This window comes from Antechinus flavipes, chromosome 6 (genome assembly GCF_016432865.1).
Source record: "Antechinus flavipes isolate AdamAnt ecotype Samford, QLD, Australia chromosome 6, AdamAnt_v2, whole genome shotgun sequence".
Taxonomy (NCBI): Eukaryota; Metazoa; Chordata; class Mammalia; order Dasyuromorphia; family Dasyuridae; genus Antechinus; species Antechinus flavipes.
Genome location: NC_067403.1, coordinates 100,478,157 through 100,492,285, shown reverse-complemented (window position 1 = coordinate 100,492,285; position 14,129 = coordinate 100,478,157). Strand labels below are relative to the sequence as shown.

Here is a 14,129-nt window from a genome sequence, read left to right as displayed (position 1 = left end):
TTTCAGAATTCAGCCAGGTTAGCGCTTGGATAATAGTTATACATTTAGCTGGCAGACGTAATTTTTGGAAATCTAGAGTCGCCTACAATTCATGATGAAGTATCCAAGACATTGGATTTACATACTTAAAATCTGTCTCTCTGTCTGTCTCTCAAATAACACATGAAAGATTATATACAGACATGTGTATATATGTTATACATATATTAATATGTATTCATATACATTTGTATATACATTTAAATACATATGTACATTTAAAGAATTATGATTATCATAAGCGTCTGTCCCATTTTAGATGTTTGTATTATGGTATTTAATTATATATGCTAATGCAATCCATTTCTAGAATTCTCTCCCTCAACCCCCTAAGCTTCCTTCAAAACACAGCTCAGGGCTTTCTCCTGTATGACACCTTTCCTAATTTTTCAACTACCACTGTTATTAACTGTCTCCATATTGAAATTGATTTGTTTCTCTTTTCAGATACTTTGTTTTCAACTTTTTTTAATATCTCCTCCATTTCCCTCTTTCCTCCTCCTTAGAATGTAAAACTTTTAGAGCTATTAGAATTGCCTTTTTGTCTTTGTAGTTTCACTGTTGCACAGTGCCCTGTATATAATAGTAGGTGTTTAATAACTATTTGGCAGCTAGATGATGCATTGGATAGTGTGCTGGACTTGAAACTATGAAGACTCATCTTTGTGAGTTCAAATCTAGCCTTACACACTTACTAGCTGTGTGACCCTATGCAAGTCACCTAACCCTATTTCCTTCAGTTTCCTCATCTGTAAAATGAGTTGGAAAAGGAAATGACAAACCTCTATATTATCTTTAGCAAGAAAATCCCAAATGGAGGTTGTTTAGAGTCAGATATGACTGAAAAAATGACTAAACAACAAACACAATACATGATTATTGAATTGAAATATGGAATACAAGTTCTACTACATACAATCTTATTATACTATGATTATGGTGCTGGGTTCTTGAAGGCAATGTCAATGAAGCATGAGTACTGATAGGTTCTCCCAAGCAAGAACGATTCTATAGTGACTTTATGTATACAGAGAACATGAAATTGTGTGGTGAACATTAGATTTAGAACACATGGGTTGACATTCTGGTTCTTCCATTTACAGCTAGCATGACATTGAATAAGTTTGTCTTTGGCCCTCTTTCCTTATCTACAAGAGTAGATCGGACTAGGCCATTTCTAAGATCTTTTCAAACTCAAAATCCTTTGTTGTTTGAGGCTTAGCCAACTTTTCACTGATGAGAGTCTCTAAGCTAGATACTTAGCTACGAGGTAATAAATTTCTTGGCCATAGTAACTATGAAGCTATCTCCCTAAGGTGTTAACTGGGATTGCAGTCTCTGACAGTGCATCCACAATGATGAAATCATCCTAGATCTTTTGAGATATTTAAGAGATATAAATAACAATTTTTTTATTGTTTCCAAAAGGCATTTGGTAAAATGTCCTTGTGTAGCTTGGGTGCAGGAGAAAGAGCCTTTATAACCTCCTCCCATTAGTACAATAAATTTCTTGGATTAGATAATTGTCACCATGGAAAGAAATGAGTCTGGCCCTGTGGGATAAGGGATAAAATCATAGGAAGAGGGAAGCATGATACCTTTTGAGTAGGGCAATAATGGAAGAAAGACAGACCAAATGATCCCCTAGTAAGGACTGTGTACTTTGGGCTGGGGAGAGAGGAAGCATGTTGTGAATGACCTGCAAAGTTTACTATACATCCTAATTTTTTTTACATTAAGGGGATGTCAATCCATGGCTGTAAACTTTGTTTATTTTCCCTGCCTCAAGGAGACATGGGTACTTGAAGAATTGTTCTAATGAAAAGACTAGATTTTGATTCTTTTTCTGCTATCAACTTTGTAGTTTTGGGCAAGTAAGTCATCTTCCCTGTGTCTCAGTTGTCATTTCTAAAATGGGTATGATTCCTCTTCTGCCTGTGGGCTGAGAACTAGATGATTTCTCAATTTTTTTCTCAGATTTTTCTAAGATTATAACCTGGGTGCTAATTCTGGTTCTATCATTAATAATCTGAGTGCAGTTAGGCAAGCCACTATACCTCAATATCACTCTGTCTGCTTCTGGAAGCTAGGCAATTAATCTGTACTGTCTCCCTTCTATTAGACTGCATGACACTAATGACAGTGTGTGAAGTCATCGGGTTATATCTTGTTTCTGACTTTTCATAACTTTGTGATTATGTGTAAGTTGTTTAAAATCTTCAAGCCATACAGAACTTTCATAGACTATCTTTTTTATAGGTAAATTGTCACCTGGTTTGGTAGAGACAATTCCCATATGAAATATATGTTTTTGAGAATTAGATAAAATGTCAGATATGAGAGTACTTTGTAAACATATCTAGAACCATATAAGTGCATGTCACTTTTATTATTGTGATTCTGGTGTTGCTAAAAGTTAATAATTTGTTTATAGACCATGTGACTTAAGGGCAGGAACTCTTGCACCTTTTTCCTTGTCATCACAGAACTAGTATAGTCCTAGGCATATAGTAGGTACTTAACAAATGCTTGTAGGTTTTTATTCACAATTATATAAAAAAAGATAGTTGGAAAAGATGAGAAGAAACATATAAGCAAGATGTCTATGTACTTATTTGAGTCAGTGCATGAGAAAGTCAGCAAGTAGGTGCTTCATTAGCAAGCAACATGTGAAATTTAACTCCATTTTGTTTAATGACTCCAGGATGAGATAATGAGGTTGAAAGATCTTTAAAACACCACATAAATATAAGCTTTTCCTCTCATTTGCATATCATTTAGCTACTGAATAGGTTTTATGGGTATACTTTGAATTGTTATAGAGAAGACTTCTCTGTAGGTCCAGAAGCCTGCTCTGAGGAAGTTGGGAGGGGGTGGAACTAAAGGAGGCAAGCTGAATTTCCTCATTGTACACTTGTTTTTAGACCAGAACTGACTGTTATATTTTAGGGTCGATCTAATATAGAACACTAATTGAACTCTTTTTTCTATTTTAATCTTCTTTCATAATACTACCTCTGAAAAAGTTTCTTGAGACTGTGGTATGTTTAAAACCTCAATTAGAATTCTTTTATCTGGGACAAAAACATTTCAGAGGGTCACAAGGGTGGTAAGACAAAGGATGTAGTTGTGTTATAGGTAGTCCATCCCCTAGAGAGCCTACTCTCTCAGGGTAGGAAAAAGGTTGACCCTGGGAGAAGGAAGCCATATGATAGTATTTGGGATATTACCTGGAAGTCGTGCTTCTAGGTGTGGGGGGCCAGCAGAAATTTCTGAAGTTTGGGAATTGGGAAGGAAGCACACCATCCCCTCTCTTTCCTCCCCCGTTGTCTTTTTAATTTTATTTTTTGCACTTGGTGTTAGTAACTTGGAGCAGTCACTAAATCTCAATTAGCTCAGTTTCAGACAGATGTTAGCCTTATTCATTCTTAGTAGTTCGTTGCTTTGGAAGTTTACTTCAGGTAAGAGTTCTTAACTTTTCTGTGTTTCTAGGACACCATTGGTAGTCAGGCATTTCTTCTCAGAATAATGTTTAAACAAATAAAATGAAACACATAAAATGTAAAGGAAACCAATTATATTGAAATTTGGGTACACACATGTGTATGCATGCATACATATATATTGCATATAAGACAATATACATATATGCAATTAATATAGGCTATATTCAAATATGTGTATATAATATATAAATCAATTACATTGAAATATAGGTACACACATCTACATATAAAGTTTTACATATACATGGATACACATATGCATATGTATGTATATACACACGCATTTATTTATTTATTTCACATTTAAGAGATCTAAAACCGGGAGGGAATTTAAAAGTCCTCTTTTTAGGAATGACAAAATAGATTTATCCAGGTAAAAGGTCACTACCCAGTAAATAATAGAGTTAAGACTTTAGCTGAGCTCCTGAGAATCCTGATTTAGTACTGCTTTCATTGTACCATAGCATTAATAATCTGCTCATTTTAATTCTCCCTATATTTTCAAACAGGTAATTTTTCTACATTTTCAGGATCATATTACAATGAACTCAGCTACAGAAATCTATCCAGAAGGAGCCAAATCTTAGTGGTAAATAGACATTACAATATAGGTTTCAAAGTTTTTAAGAATTCTGTTATCAGTAGGTATCATATAAATGCACCTTCACATAAAATCATAGTCATCTGGTATAATCCGTTTCATTTCATAAAAAAAGAAACTGAGAACCACAAACTGTTTCCATGTTCACAGGATTTTATGTGGCAGAACTCATTATTCAAAGCTAATATTCTTCCTTATCACCCGTTATTTTTGTTTAGATAGGCTCTGAAAGAAATGAATTTAATTTGTTTTGTAATTTAAGCAAACTCAAAAACCTCATAGCATAGACTGTATTTTTTTTTTTTTGCATGCATGCATGCATGCATTAAAGAGCCTTCTACTGCCCTCTGGTGTTAGCTTGCATAATAAGAAAAAACACATGGTGAGAACATGTTCCTTAGTGAGAAAGACAAAAAAAGGAATTTGTGTTCTCTAATTGGGTCCTCTTGAGCTTGCTATGTAGAGAGTGAAAATTATGCAGTTTTTCATTAAAAATTACTTGAGCTCTTAGAATTATAGATCTCAGAGTAGAAGGGATTCCAGGAGTCCATCAGTCCAAACTCATATTATGGATGAGGAAACTGAGGCTTAAAAGACTATCATTTATTCACACAGGCAGTAAATTTCAAAAGTAGGATTTGAATCCAGGTCCTATGATGTCAAAACCAGTGTTTCTTCAATAGTACTACACTAATTTTCATATATTTTAACCACAACTGCACAAAATGGAGAGTCAATTAGATGTTAGAATTAAATTTTTAGTGTGAGTATTTATATCTTGGGAATTGGCAAACATTATGAATCAGGACTTGATTTAGCATTTTAAAAATTATTAATTAGACTTTAAAAAATGATGGAGAAAATGTTACTAATATAGATTTAAATTAAAAGGATGTTAAGTCTATATCCTCCCCCTCCCTGAGAGCCGATTATTATTTACTAGCATAGCTTCTTTAAACAAAACCAATTTACCATTATTTGTAAATAATTTGTAATTTTAATAGTAAAATATTTATTTTATTAAAATAACAAAATTATTAATAAAACAAATATTAAATACCATTATTTACAAATAAAATTAATTTCTATGTTATATATGTCCATAACAGCTTATTTGTGCTTTGCTTAATTTCTCTTCCATCTTTCTAATATAATAAGAAACAATCATGGCGGGGGGGGGGGGGGAGTCACAATAGCAAGGGAAAACGATGCTTGTATTAAATCTCAGCAGCAACAGAAGTTTCAGAACTTTAGTCATTGTCAAACTCATTTTATTTTTTGATACTTTAAGGAAAAAAAAATCTACACTCCTAACAATCTTCCCAAATTAACCAAAAGAATTGATTATCAAGAAATACAGTTTTTATGTTACATAAAAATACCGAATAACTCTTTTTAAAGAAATAATTCATGGTAGTAGTGTAAAGTCAAGTTGTGAACTCTGTGTTTGTAGTATTATATAATCATGTTGTGGAGTAAATAATGTGCCTATCTCCCAGAAATTCAAGGTGCTACTTCAAAACTGGAACTGGGAGAACGATAAGAATTTCATCTTTCTACACCAAAATTTACAGAATGCTGAATCTCTGTATTCTCCAACAATCCAGAAGCAACTGAACTTTTGAATTTAATTAGAAATAGGGAACTTTCCAGATACCATGCTTTTTTCTCTCTGGGATTCCATCTTATTCCTCCTCATTTCCTATAGCCTCACCTTACAATGAGGTTTCCATTAATGGGAGATATAACTTAGCCTCTCGTTCCACTTCTTCAATTAAAAAAAAAAAAAGTTGACTTGATGTTATACCATTTGAGTTAGTCAGGCGTTTATGTCCCTTATGCTGCGCACAAAACTTGCTATTTACCACTCCATGATAAGCTGATATCATATTCAAGGTTTGTTTTAACTCCCATTATGATTCTGGTGTGGGTGGACTAGGGCAAATCCCAATAAGTTATCTAATCTAGCCTGCATAATGACAAAGTAGAACCATTAACTATGAGGTAATGATTGGTGGAAAGCTGGGAAAGCTGAATGTTTCAGAATTGACACTTTCAAATTGTGGTGTTAGAGAAGACTTAAGAGTCCATTGGACAGCAAGATGTTTTATGTATTAAACATTTTTTAGTTTTATGCTCCATCAACATGAAAAAATAGGACTTGGGGTTAAATTGTTAGTTGCCTCATCCCATTCTTGAGGCTAGTCTAATTCAGGATGAATCTGGTGGATCTAGACTAGAGACAATTTGTCTCAGTGTCTTCTTATTCTTATTGTTGGAGTTCTGTGAAGTTCCCATTGATTTCAGATACTCCCCAGTGTGAAAAGTCCTAAAAGATGAGTTAGGCTCCTGCTTTGATGAGCCTGAAGAGGGATGGCAATCTAGTCATGCAGAGGAGATCAAACACCAATTCCTCAAATTTTAATTTTAATTAAGGAAGATATGATGAAAATTAGGCAGATTAAAATAGTTTTTGCCTCCTGATAAAAGTTCTGTTGACCTTGAATTATAATGGAAATCATCTTTCATTTAAACAACAAACTACTAAAATACCAAATGAACAGAATGCAAATTCTCACCCACATATTAAAATAACAGGGAACAATCATATGAATCAAGGGTTATATGTTTGGAATTAGAAGTTACCTCTGTCACTATATAATCTAACCTTTTCATTTTAAGGGACTTTAAAGAAGACCAAGTAGTTTACCCATTGTCATAAAATCATCAGAGATGGGATTGGATTTCCGAGTATTCTATTTCTAAACTTATAACTCTTTCCATTGTAATTTTAATATTCACAACAATTATGCAAAGTGCTTTTATCCTTATGTTATAGATGAAGAAACAGACCCACTTGGGTTAAGTGACTTGCATAGGGTTGCTCAGCTAATAAGGATCTAGGGTGAGATTGTATTCTATCTGCTACCTCATGCTGTCTTTCTATGGTATAAATCCAATCTCTAAACAGACCTGGCATTGAACAATATAAGTCTCAAACTGAGAAAACTTCCATCTGGTAGGGGTAGAAAAGATACAAGGAAGGCTATTGCTTTACTTTTCATGGTCCCTTCCAAACCCAGCTCAAATGCCACCTCCTCCAAAAAGCTTTTCCTGATTACCTCTTTTATTAGTGCCCTTCCCTCAGAAATTACTTTGCATTAAAAATTTTACTTCTTTGCATTTTTGTTATTTTCTCACCATAGAATGTAAGCTCTTTGAGGGTTGGGAATATTTTACTTTTGACTTTGTGTCCCCAGCACCTAAGCTAGTATCTAGTACTGCATCAGTCCTTAATAAGTGCAAGTTAAATATATTGAATTAGAGCTCGGTATTCTTTTTCTGTTGTTGTTTTTGGAAGTGGAGAAGAGGGCACATTTTTGTCTTTTTTTTTTTTTTCTTTGCCTCTCTTCAGTGCTTCTCCTTATCACTGAAACAGAAAAGCAGGGGGATTCTGTCAAAAATGCACTTCCAAGAGAAGGGAGACGCATAACTAGAATAAAGTTACTATGGGGGACTTTGATCAACCAAATCTTTCTCTTCATTATCCTAGGCCCTCAAGCCTACTATTACTCAGATGACCAAAAACCAAGTTTTCATTCACCCTTTAAAAATAAAACTAGCCATATGAATCAAGCCAAGTCCTTACCTGACCCGGGGAGTTGGATTGCCCACAACTCGACATTCCAAATATACTCTGCTGCCTTCAGCTACTTCTTGACTTCGCAGTTTCTGGGTGAATCGAGGGGCAGCTGGGAGGTTCATGGGATCATGAAGTGGTTTATGTAAGATGCCATTGCCAGACTGAATAATGGCCTGGCTCTTCTGGCAGTAGTCATTGATGTGGTTAGTTTCAGGTAATTTGATTTCTGTCTCCATTTCTGGGTGGTCTTCAGTTGGGCTCTGACTGGCTGAAGTACTTAAGATTGATGGCTGATTTTTTGGAGACAGATACCCACTATCTGGTGATGAGGACTCTCCATTTAGATTTCGATTTCTTGGCTTTGCTGCTTCTCTAAATATGGAAGAAAGCTCTTCAATCAAGTTAGCTGCCTTGTCACGGAGTTGGCTCTGGGATTCAAGAGCCCCCTGATGTACTGATTTGGACTTCGCATTTGAATTTATTGCCTTTGGACCACGTCTTTCAGCATTCCTGAGGCTCCGAATATAGCTGGGACTGGCAGTCAACAAGGGTGATCCAATGGGCTTTCTCTTGGATGTAGGTGAAGCGATGCTCCTGTTTTGGGGGATTGGGGATTTTTGTTCTGCTAACGTCTGATTTTGAGTTGGTCTGTTTCCCTGAGGCATTGCTGTCTTGATGTGCTCCTCCAGTTTGGTCTGCTTCTGAGAAGTTTTTTCACAGAGGCTTGATGGAGAGGTTTTTAAAATGTGAGTGATCTCCTTTTTTGAGTCAAAATCTTCCAGCTCAGAATTAGCTATTGCTTTCCGAGCCAGATCAAGGCTCTTGTTTATCTCTTCCTGGCTGAGAAAGGCAGATAATTCAGGAAAGAACTCAGCATTCTTGGTGTCTTCCTGAACATCTGATAGGGAATCATAAAAAGATTCATGGGAAGATGTTTCTGACATATTTTCAGAATAACTTTAGTTGTGTACAATGTAAGTCTCTTTAGGGGAAGAGAAGAGAAGCTCAGAGATACTGGCAATTCACAGCTTCGTTCTTTCAGGCTGGAAGATAACATAATCTTTGTTAAAAAATGCTACAGTAAAATAAATACTTTCTTCACTTTATTATGTAAGATTGCTTTTAACTACAAACTACTAGGCATTAAGTTGAGAAAAACATCAGAGTGAAAAAAAAGTTCAATGTTTGCCACTTTAAAAAAAAAACATTTTTTTCAATTACATGTAAAAACATTTTAACATTCATTTAAACAAAAATAATTTTTGAGGTCCAAATTCCCTCTCTCCCTAACTTTCACCCTTCTTGAGAAGGCAAGCATTCAAATGTAGATTATACATATGCATTGTTTATCACTTTCTTTGATATAGGATGTGTGTTGCTGATGGCATTCAAACAGTCAAATCTAGCTGGTTTTGAAGATTTCTATAAAGGGAAGAACCAAGTATAGTAGAACATTTAATCTATTATTTTCTTTGCTCATTAACTGGAATAAATATCACGCCTTTAAAATACTATTTACCTGGCCAGATGCCTATTGATTGATTTGGTTGTGCCACATCCCTATTCTGAGTTCCAATGATAAACAATTATTCCAATTCTTCATCTTCTTTTGGGATCCAATATAATTTTTCTATCTTTACCTGTCATTTCTTTCTTGCTCTAATATTTTGATGATACAAACAGAGGCATCCCTTTGGTAACAATTACTTCGGTTGAAAAATGGAATGGATCCTTGGGAACCAATGAGCTTTCTCCTACTAGAAATCAGATGCTCATTTGCCAGGAATGTTGGGAAGTGAACTCTTGTTCAGATTTAGGTTAGACTACATGACTTTTCAGTTCCCTTTCAACTCTGAGTTTTTGTGATTGAGAAAATGTCCTGATATATTCTACTAACCTATGACTGCTTGAGATATTCAGTTCCAACACCAATCACACATCTGTGTTATTTTAAACTCTTGCAAATAATTGGATAGCAATTTGAAAATGAATGACAATTTCGAGTATTCTCTACAAGTACTCTCACTCATGGAAGGCTTTACTACCTAAACAAGTATATGAAAAGCTTGAAGGTTCAGAGAGTGAAAGAAATCCAAGTGATGAATGCTATTTGAACCCTAGAGATAAGCATATATGCAAATACGATTTCAACAAAAGCTATTTATCCATCATTAGAGACCAAAAATACATTCAAGAAACAAAATAAACATCTTTATCAATCATATGCTATATTCAAAACACTATGTTAAGCACTGGCATAGACAAAAGTTGATATAATAAATCAACAAACATTATTAAACATTTAAAGTGTATGAGGAAGTGAGAGTGATAAATCTAAGATACCACTGAGAATGTGAACTTGTGAATAAGAAGGGTGGCAATAGCTTTTACAGAAACAGGGCAGTTTTGAAGAAGGACAGATTAAAGAGCAAAGTTAGTGAGGATTTTGTTTTGGAAAGTAGTGAGATAGAGTATCTGTTTTGGATATATTGGATTTGACATACCTATTGACATGATCTTACCTTATGCTAAGAAATATTTCAAGTCAACAAATATTTAATAAATGCTTATTATCGATAACTTCGGCATGTATATTCGAAAAAGAGTAAGGTTTGAACCTGGGCAAGCCACTTCACCTCTGTTTTCTTTAGCTGTAAATTGGGAATGATGATTGTAATACCTACTTCCTAGATTGTTGTGAGGATCAAATGGGATAATGATTATAAAGTACCTAGTACAATGTTTGACTTATTGTAAGACTTTTATGAATGTTAATTATTGTAACCTTTTAAAAGTCTGAGAGACAATTTCTGGGTAATTAATATTTTTATTAATAATACTAACTCTTCATTAATAAAAGGAATTCATCTGACTATTTCTCTCTTGGACCAAAGATGACTCCTGGTGGTCTGCTTACAGTTTACATATTCTTGGAAGAGTAGGTGTTCCAGAAGACAGCAATACTAATAAGAATGAATATTATAATAAGAGGTGTATCTATTCAAATGAGGAATGTAACTTTGATTATGTTATTTATTTTAAATCACACCTAACCTGGGGAAATCTAGGCAAAGGATCTTATCATCTCCTCAAGCTTGAGCAGAAAACAGTGGATTAAATTCCTTGCAAGATTGGGTGGGAAAGCATTGTCTCAATTGAGAAAAATGTTAATTCTTTCTGCTATCATCAGTCTTGTTCTTCAGAGATATGCAGCTTCAAAATAAGGACTTTTTAAAAAGTAGGAATTCTGGATCTCCACAAATTATTGGCTATTAATTCTCATTTCTCTCATTATTATTACTATTATTATTTATACCAATGACTAATGAGGTTGACAAGAAACAAAATAATCTAGGACAGAGTTTTGGGTGCACAATAAATTAGGGTACCTACCTGGATACAGAAAATGAGATAAGTTATAGTATTTCCCCTTAAGGAACATAGTAAGGGGATCAGAAGTTAAAGTATATGCTTACAATACAGAATATAATAGAATAAGAATTTTTGAGTGTTACATGGAGTCTGAGGATAGGATATTTGATTCAGGTTATAAAAGCAGTAAGGTGTTACTGAAGGTTTTTTGAGCAAAGGAGAGACATGACTAGAATTGTTAATTAAAAGAAAGATTATTCTGGAAGTAAAAAGGACAGATTAGAGTAAAGTTGAAGATTTGAAGGAAACTATTGCAGTAGTCTAGACAGGTGGATCATATTAGAAGTGCCATGATATAATAGTCAGAGTTTTGAATTAGAAGTCAGGAAGGTCAAATTCTGCTTTATTAACTATATAATCCTGGGCAATTCTTTTAGCACCTATCTTTCTGGGAAGATCATTTTAAGATAAAATAGTTTAAAGTATCACATAAATGTTAATTATTATCAGAGTGGTACTACTTGGGATAGAGAAAAAGGGATGGCCATAGCAACTATTTCAGAGAGATATTTTGACAGGAATTCATGATTTATGTGTAAGACAGATGAGGGAGAGGGAAGGGTCAAATATAAACCTAAAAGAATGAACATGAGCAACAAAGGTGGATGTGGTATCTTTGAAAGTAAAGAACTGGAGGGCATCTATTCATTATGAAAATAAATTTATCAATTAAGTACTATGTGAGGTCTGTAGGGGTGAGATTATTTCCAACTGAGAAAATCAGGGAAGGGATTCAATTCACCAAGAGGGAGAGAGTCACCCATGTTTTATCATTATGTGCACATGAGTGAACTCCAGCCCTAAGATATGGTCAACTATCAGATAGTGAAGGGCAAAGGAGTTGGGCCTCTGCGTTACCCTAGCCAGGAATTCTTTGCACACATGTTTCTCTCTGGATTCTATAGAAATAATTGGAAATATTGGATGGCTAGTATATAGCCATACTTGCTAGAAGATTTAAGTGACCATGATATCTGAATCATTCTATGAACAAAGTATTGGTTAAAAATATTTTCATAATTTCTGAGTGGATTAGGCCTTGGGGCCACAGTGAATAGGACTACTTATTCTAGAAGTGTAACAATACATTTTTAGATGAATCAACTGCCTAGATCTAAGTGGTCTTTCTGGACTTTTTGTTTTAATTAGAATCAATTTAGACCTCTTCTGCTTATTCCTCTGACATTTTTTGAGTGTAAAACCTGATAAGAGGACAAGTTGTCCTAGAACACACATTAATATTGCAATACAAAGTAGGGGAGAGGACATTGAACGAACAGTACCAGCTCTTCTACCTAATGTGCAATTTGGATCACTCAACTGGAAGATTAATTGAGGCAGAAGAAAAGTTGAGTCTCCTCTGTATAGGTTTATAAATAGTTTGAGACAACCATGGAATCTGACTTTATGGGAGATTAGGAGTGTATTTGCTTATATTGTTGCTTCATGAACGAGGAGTTGGCAGAGGATAAGGTCAAGTAATAAAGATAACTTATCAGGGAGAGAGGGTAGTTGTGAGAGTCTCATGTTTCAAGAGATATCCTAGAACAGTAATAGCTTCTTTTCAGAGTTATTATTCTTATTTTAGTAAGAGAACAATCATTTCAAATAAAGGGAAGAGAGGATCATAGAAAATAAAGTGAACACTTTTGATCATGTAAACTGAAAAATGTTTTGGCATACATGAAAGCCAATGTAGCTGAAATTAGAAGGAAAACTTGTGACAGAAAAAAAAAACATATTTGTATTGTTTCACTGCTAAAGGTCTTATATTTGAGATACATAAAGAATTGATTCATATTTATAAGACTAAGAGTCATTTGACAATGATAGTCAAAGGATGAAAAGAAGAAATCCAAACTATCAATAACCATGCGATAATTTGCTTCGAATCACAGATATTTAAAGAAATGAATAATAAAGCAACTTTGAGGTTCTTCTTTATACTCACAGTATCGGCAAACACGATAAATAACAAAGATGACAAAAACGGAATTGACAAATGTTGGGGAGAACATACAGGAAAATAGACACACTAAAGCACTGTTAGTAGTCTATGAATTGGTTCCACCATTCTGAAAAACAATTTGGAATTATGTCCCATGAATCACTAAAATGTGTACAGGTAGGATTTTGACACAGTAATACCTCTATTAGGCCTATATTGCAAAAGAATAAAAGAAGAAAAGAATTCAAATGTATGTGTGTGTGTGTATGTGTGTGTGTGTGTGTGTGTGTGTATACACACATATATATAAATGCATTTATGTATTGGTATAATATAAAAATAGATAGGTAAATCTATATATAAAAATTTTTATTGTAGCCTAAAATGGGGAGCTAAGGGAATATCCAAATCATAAGGAAATGGTTAAACAAATTATGATATATTTGTGTAATAAAATATTATTTCATCATAAAGAAATGAAGAAATGGACTATTCAGAGGAAAATGAGAAAACCTCTCTGAACTAATGTAGGGTGAAATAAGCAAAGCTAAAAGAACAATATCTATAATGGCACCCTTATTAAGAAAAACAAAGGGGGGGGCGGAGCCAAGATGGCAGAGAGGAGACATGTCTTTTTCTGAACTCTTCACACGACCCTCCAACTAATAGGAAATCCAGCCTCTGATCTGGTTTTGGAGTGATAGAACCCACAAATATTGAGAAAAGAAAGGGGGAGGTTAATAGAAAGGAAAACAGAAGTAGTAGGGAAAGGTATAAGAAAGGGAAAAGGGTTATAAAGTCTCCCCTGCTTGAGGGAAGTGGTGGTCAGAAGCAAAATACTGGGAAGGAGTGAAAGGGGGAAAGGAAAAAGAAAAACATAATTTGGGGTAAATAAGATGGTGGGAAATACAGGATTAGTCATTTTAACTGTGAATGTGAATGGGATGAACTCTCCCATAA

The 14,129-nt window shown here is 34.4% G+C and overlaps 1 protein-coding gene across 3 annotated transcripts in view; it reads right to left on the bottom strand.

The window, feature by feature from the left end:
• PALLD (palladin, cytoskeletal associated protein) overlaps positions 1-14,129 on the bottom strand; it is a 485,836-nt gene that overhangs the window by 447,490 nt on the left and 24,217 nt on the right. For all 3 annotated transcript variants that reach the window (XM_051964161.1, XM_051964163.1, XM_051964162.1), the window contains exon 2: positions 7,796-8,832. In XM_051964161.1, the coding sequence (XP_051820121.1) occupies positions 7,796-8,733 (938 nt within the window). In that variant the 5' untranslated portion in view covers positions 8,734-8,832. The remainder of the gene's footprint in view (positions 1-7,795; positions 8,833-14,129) is intronic.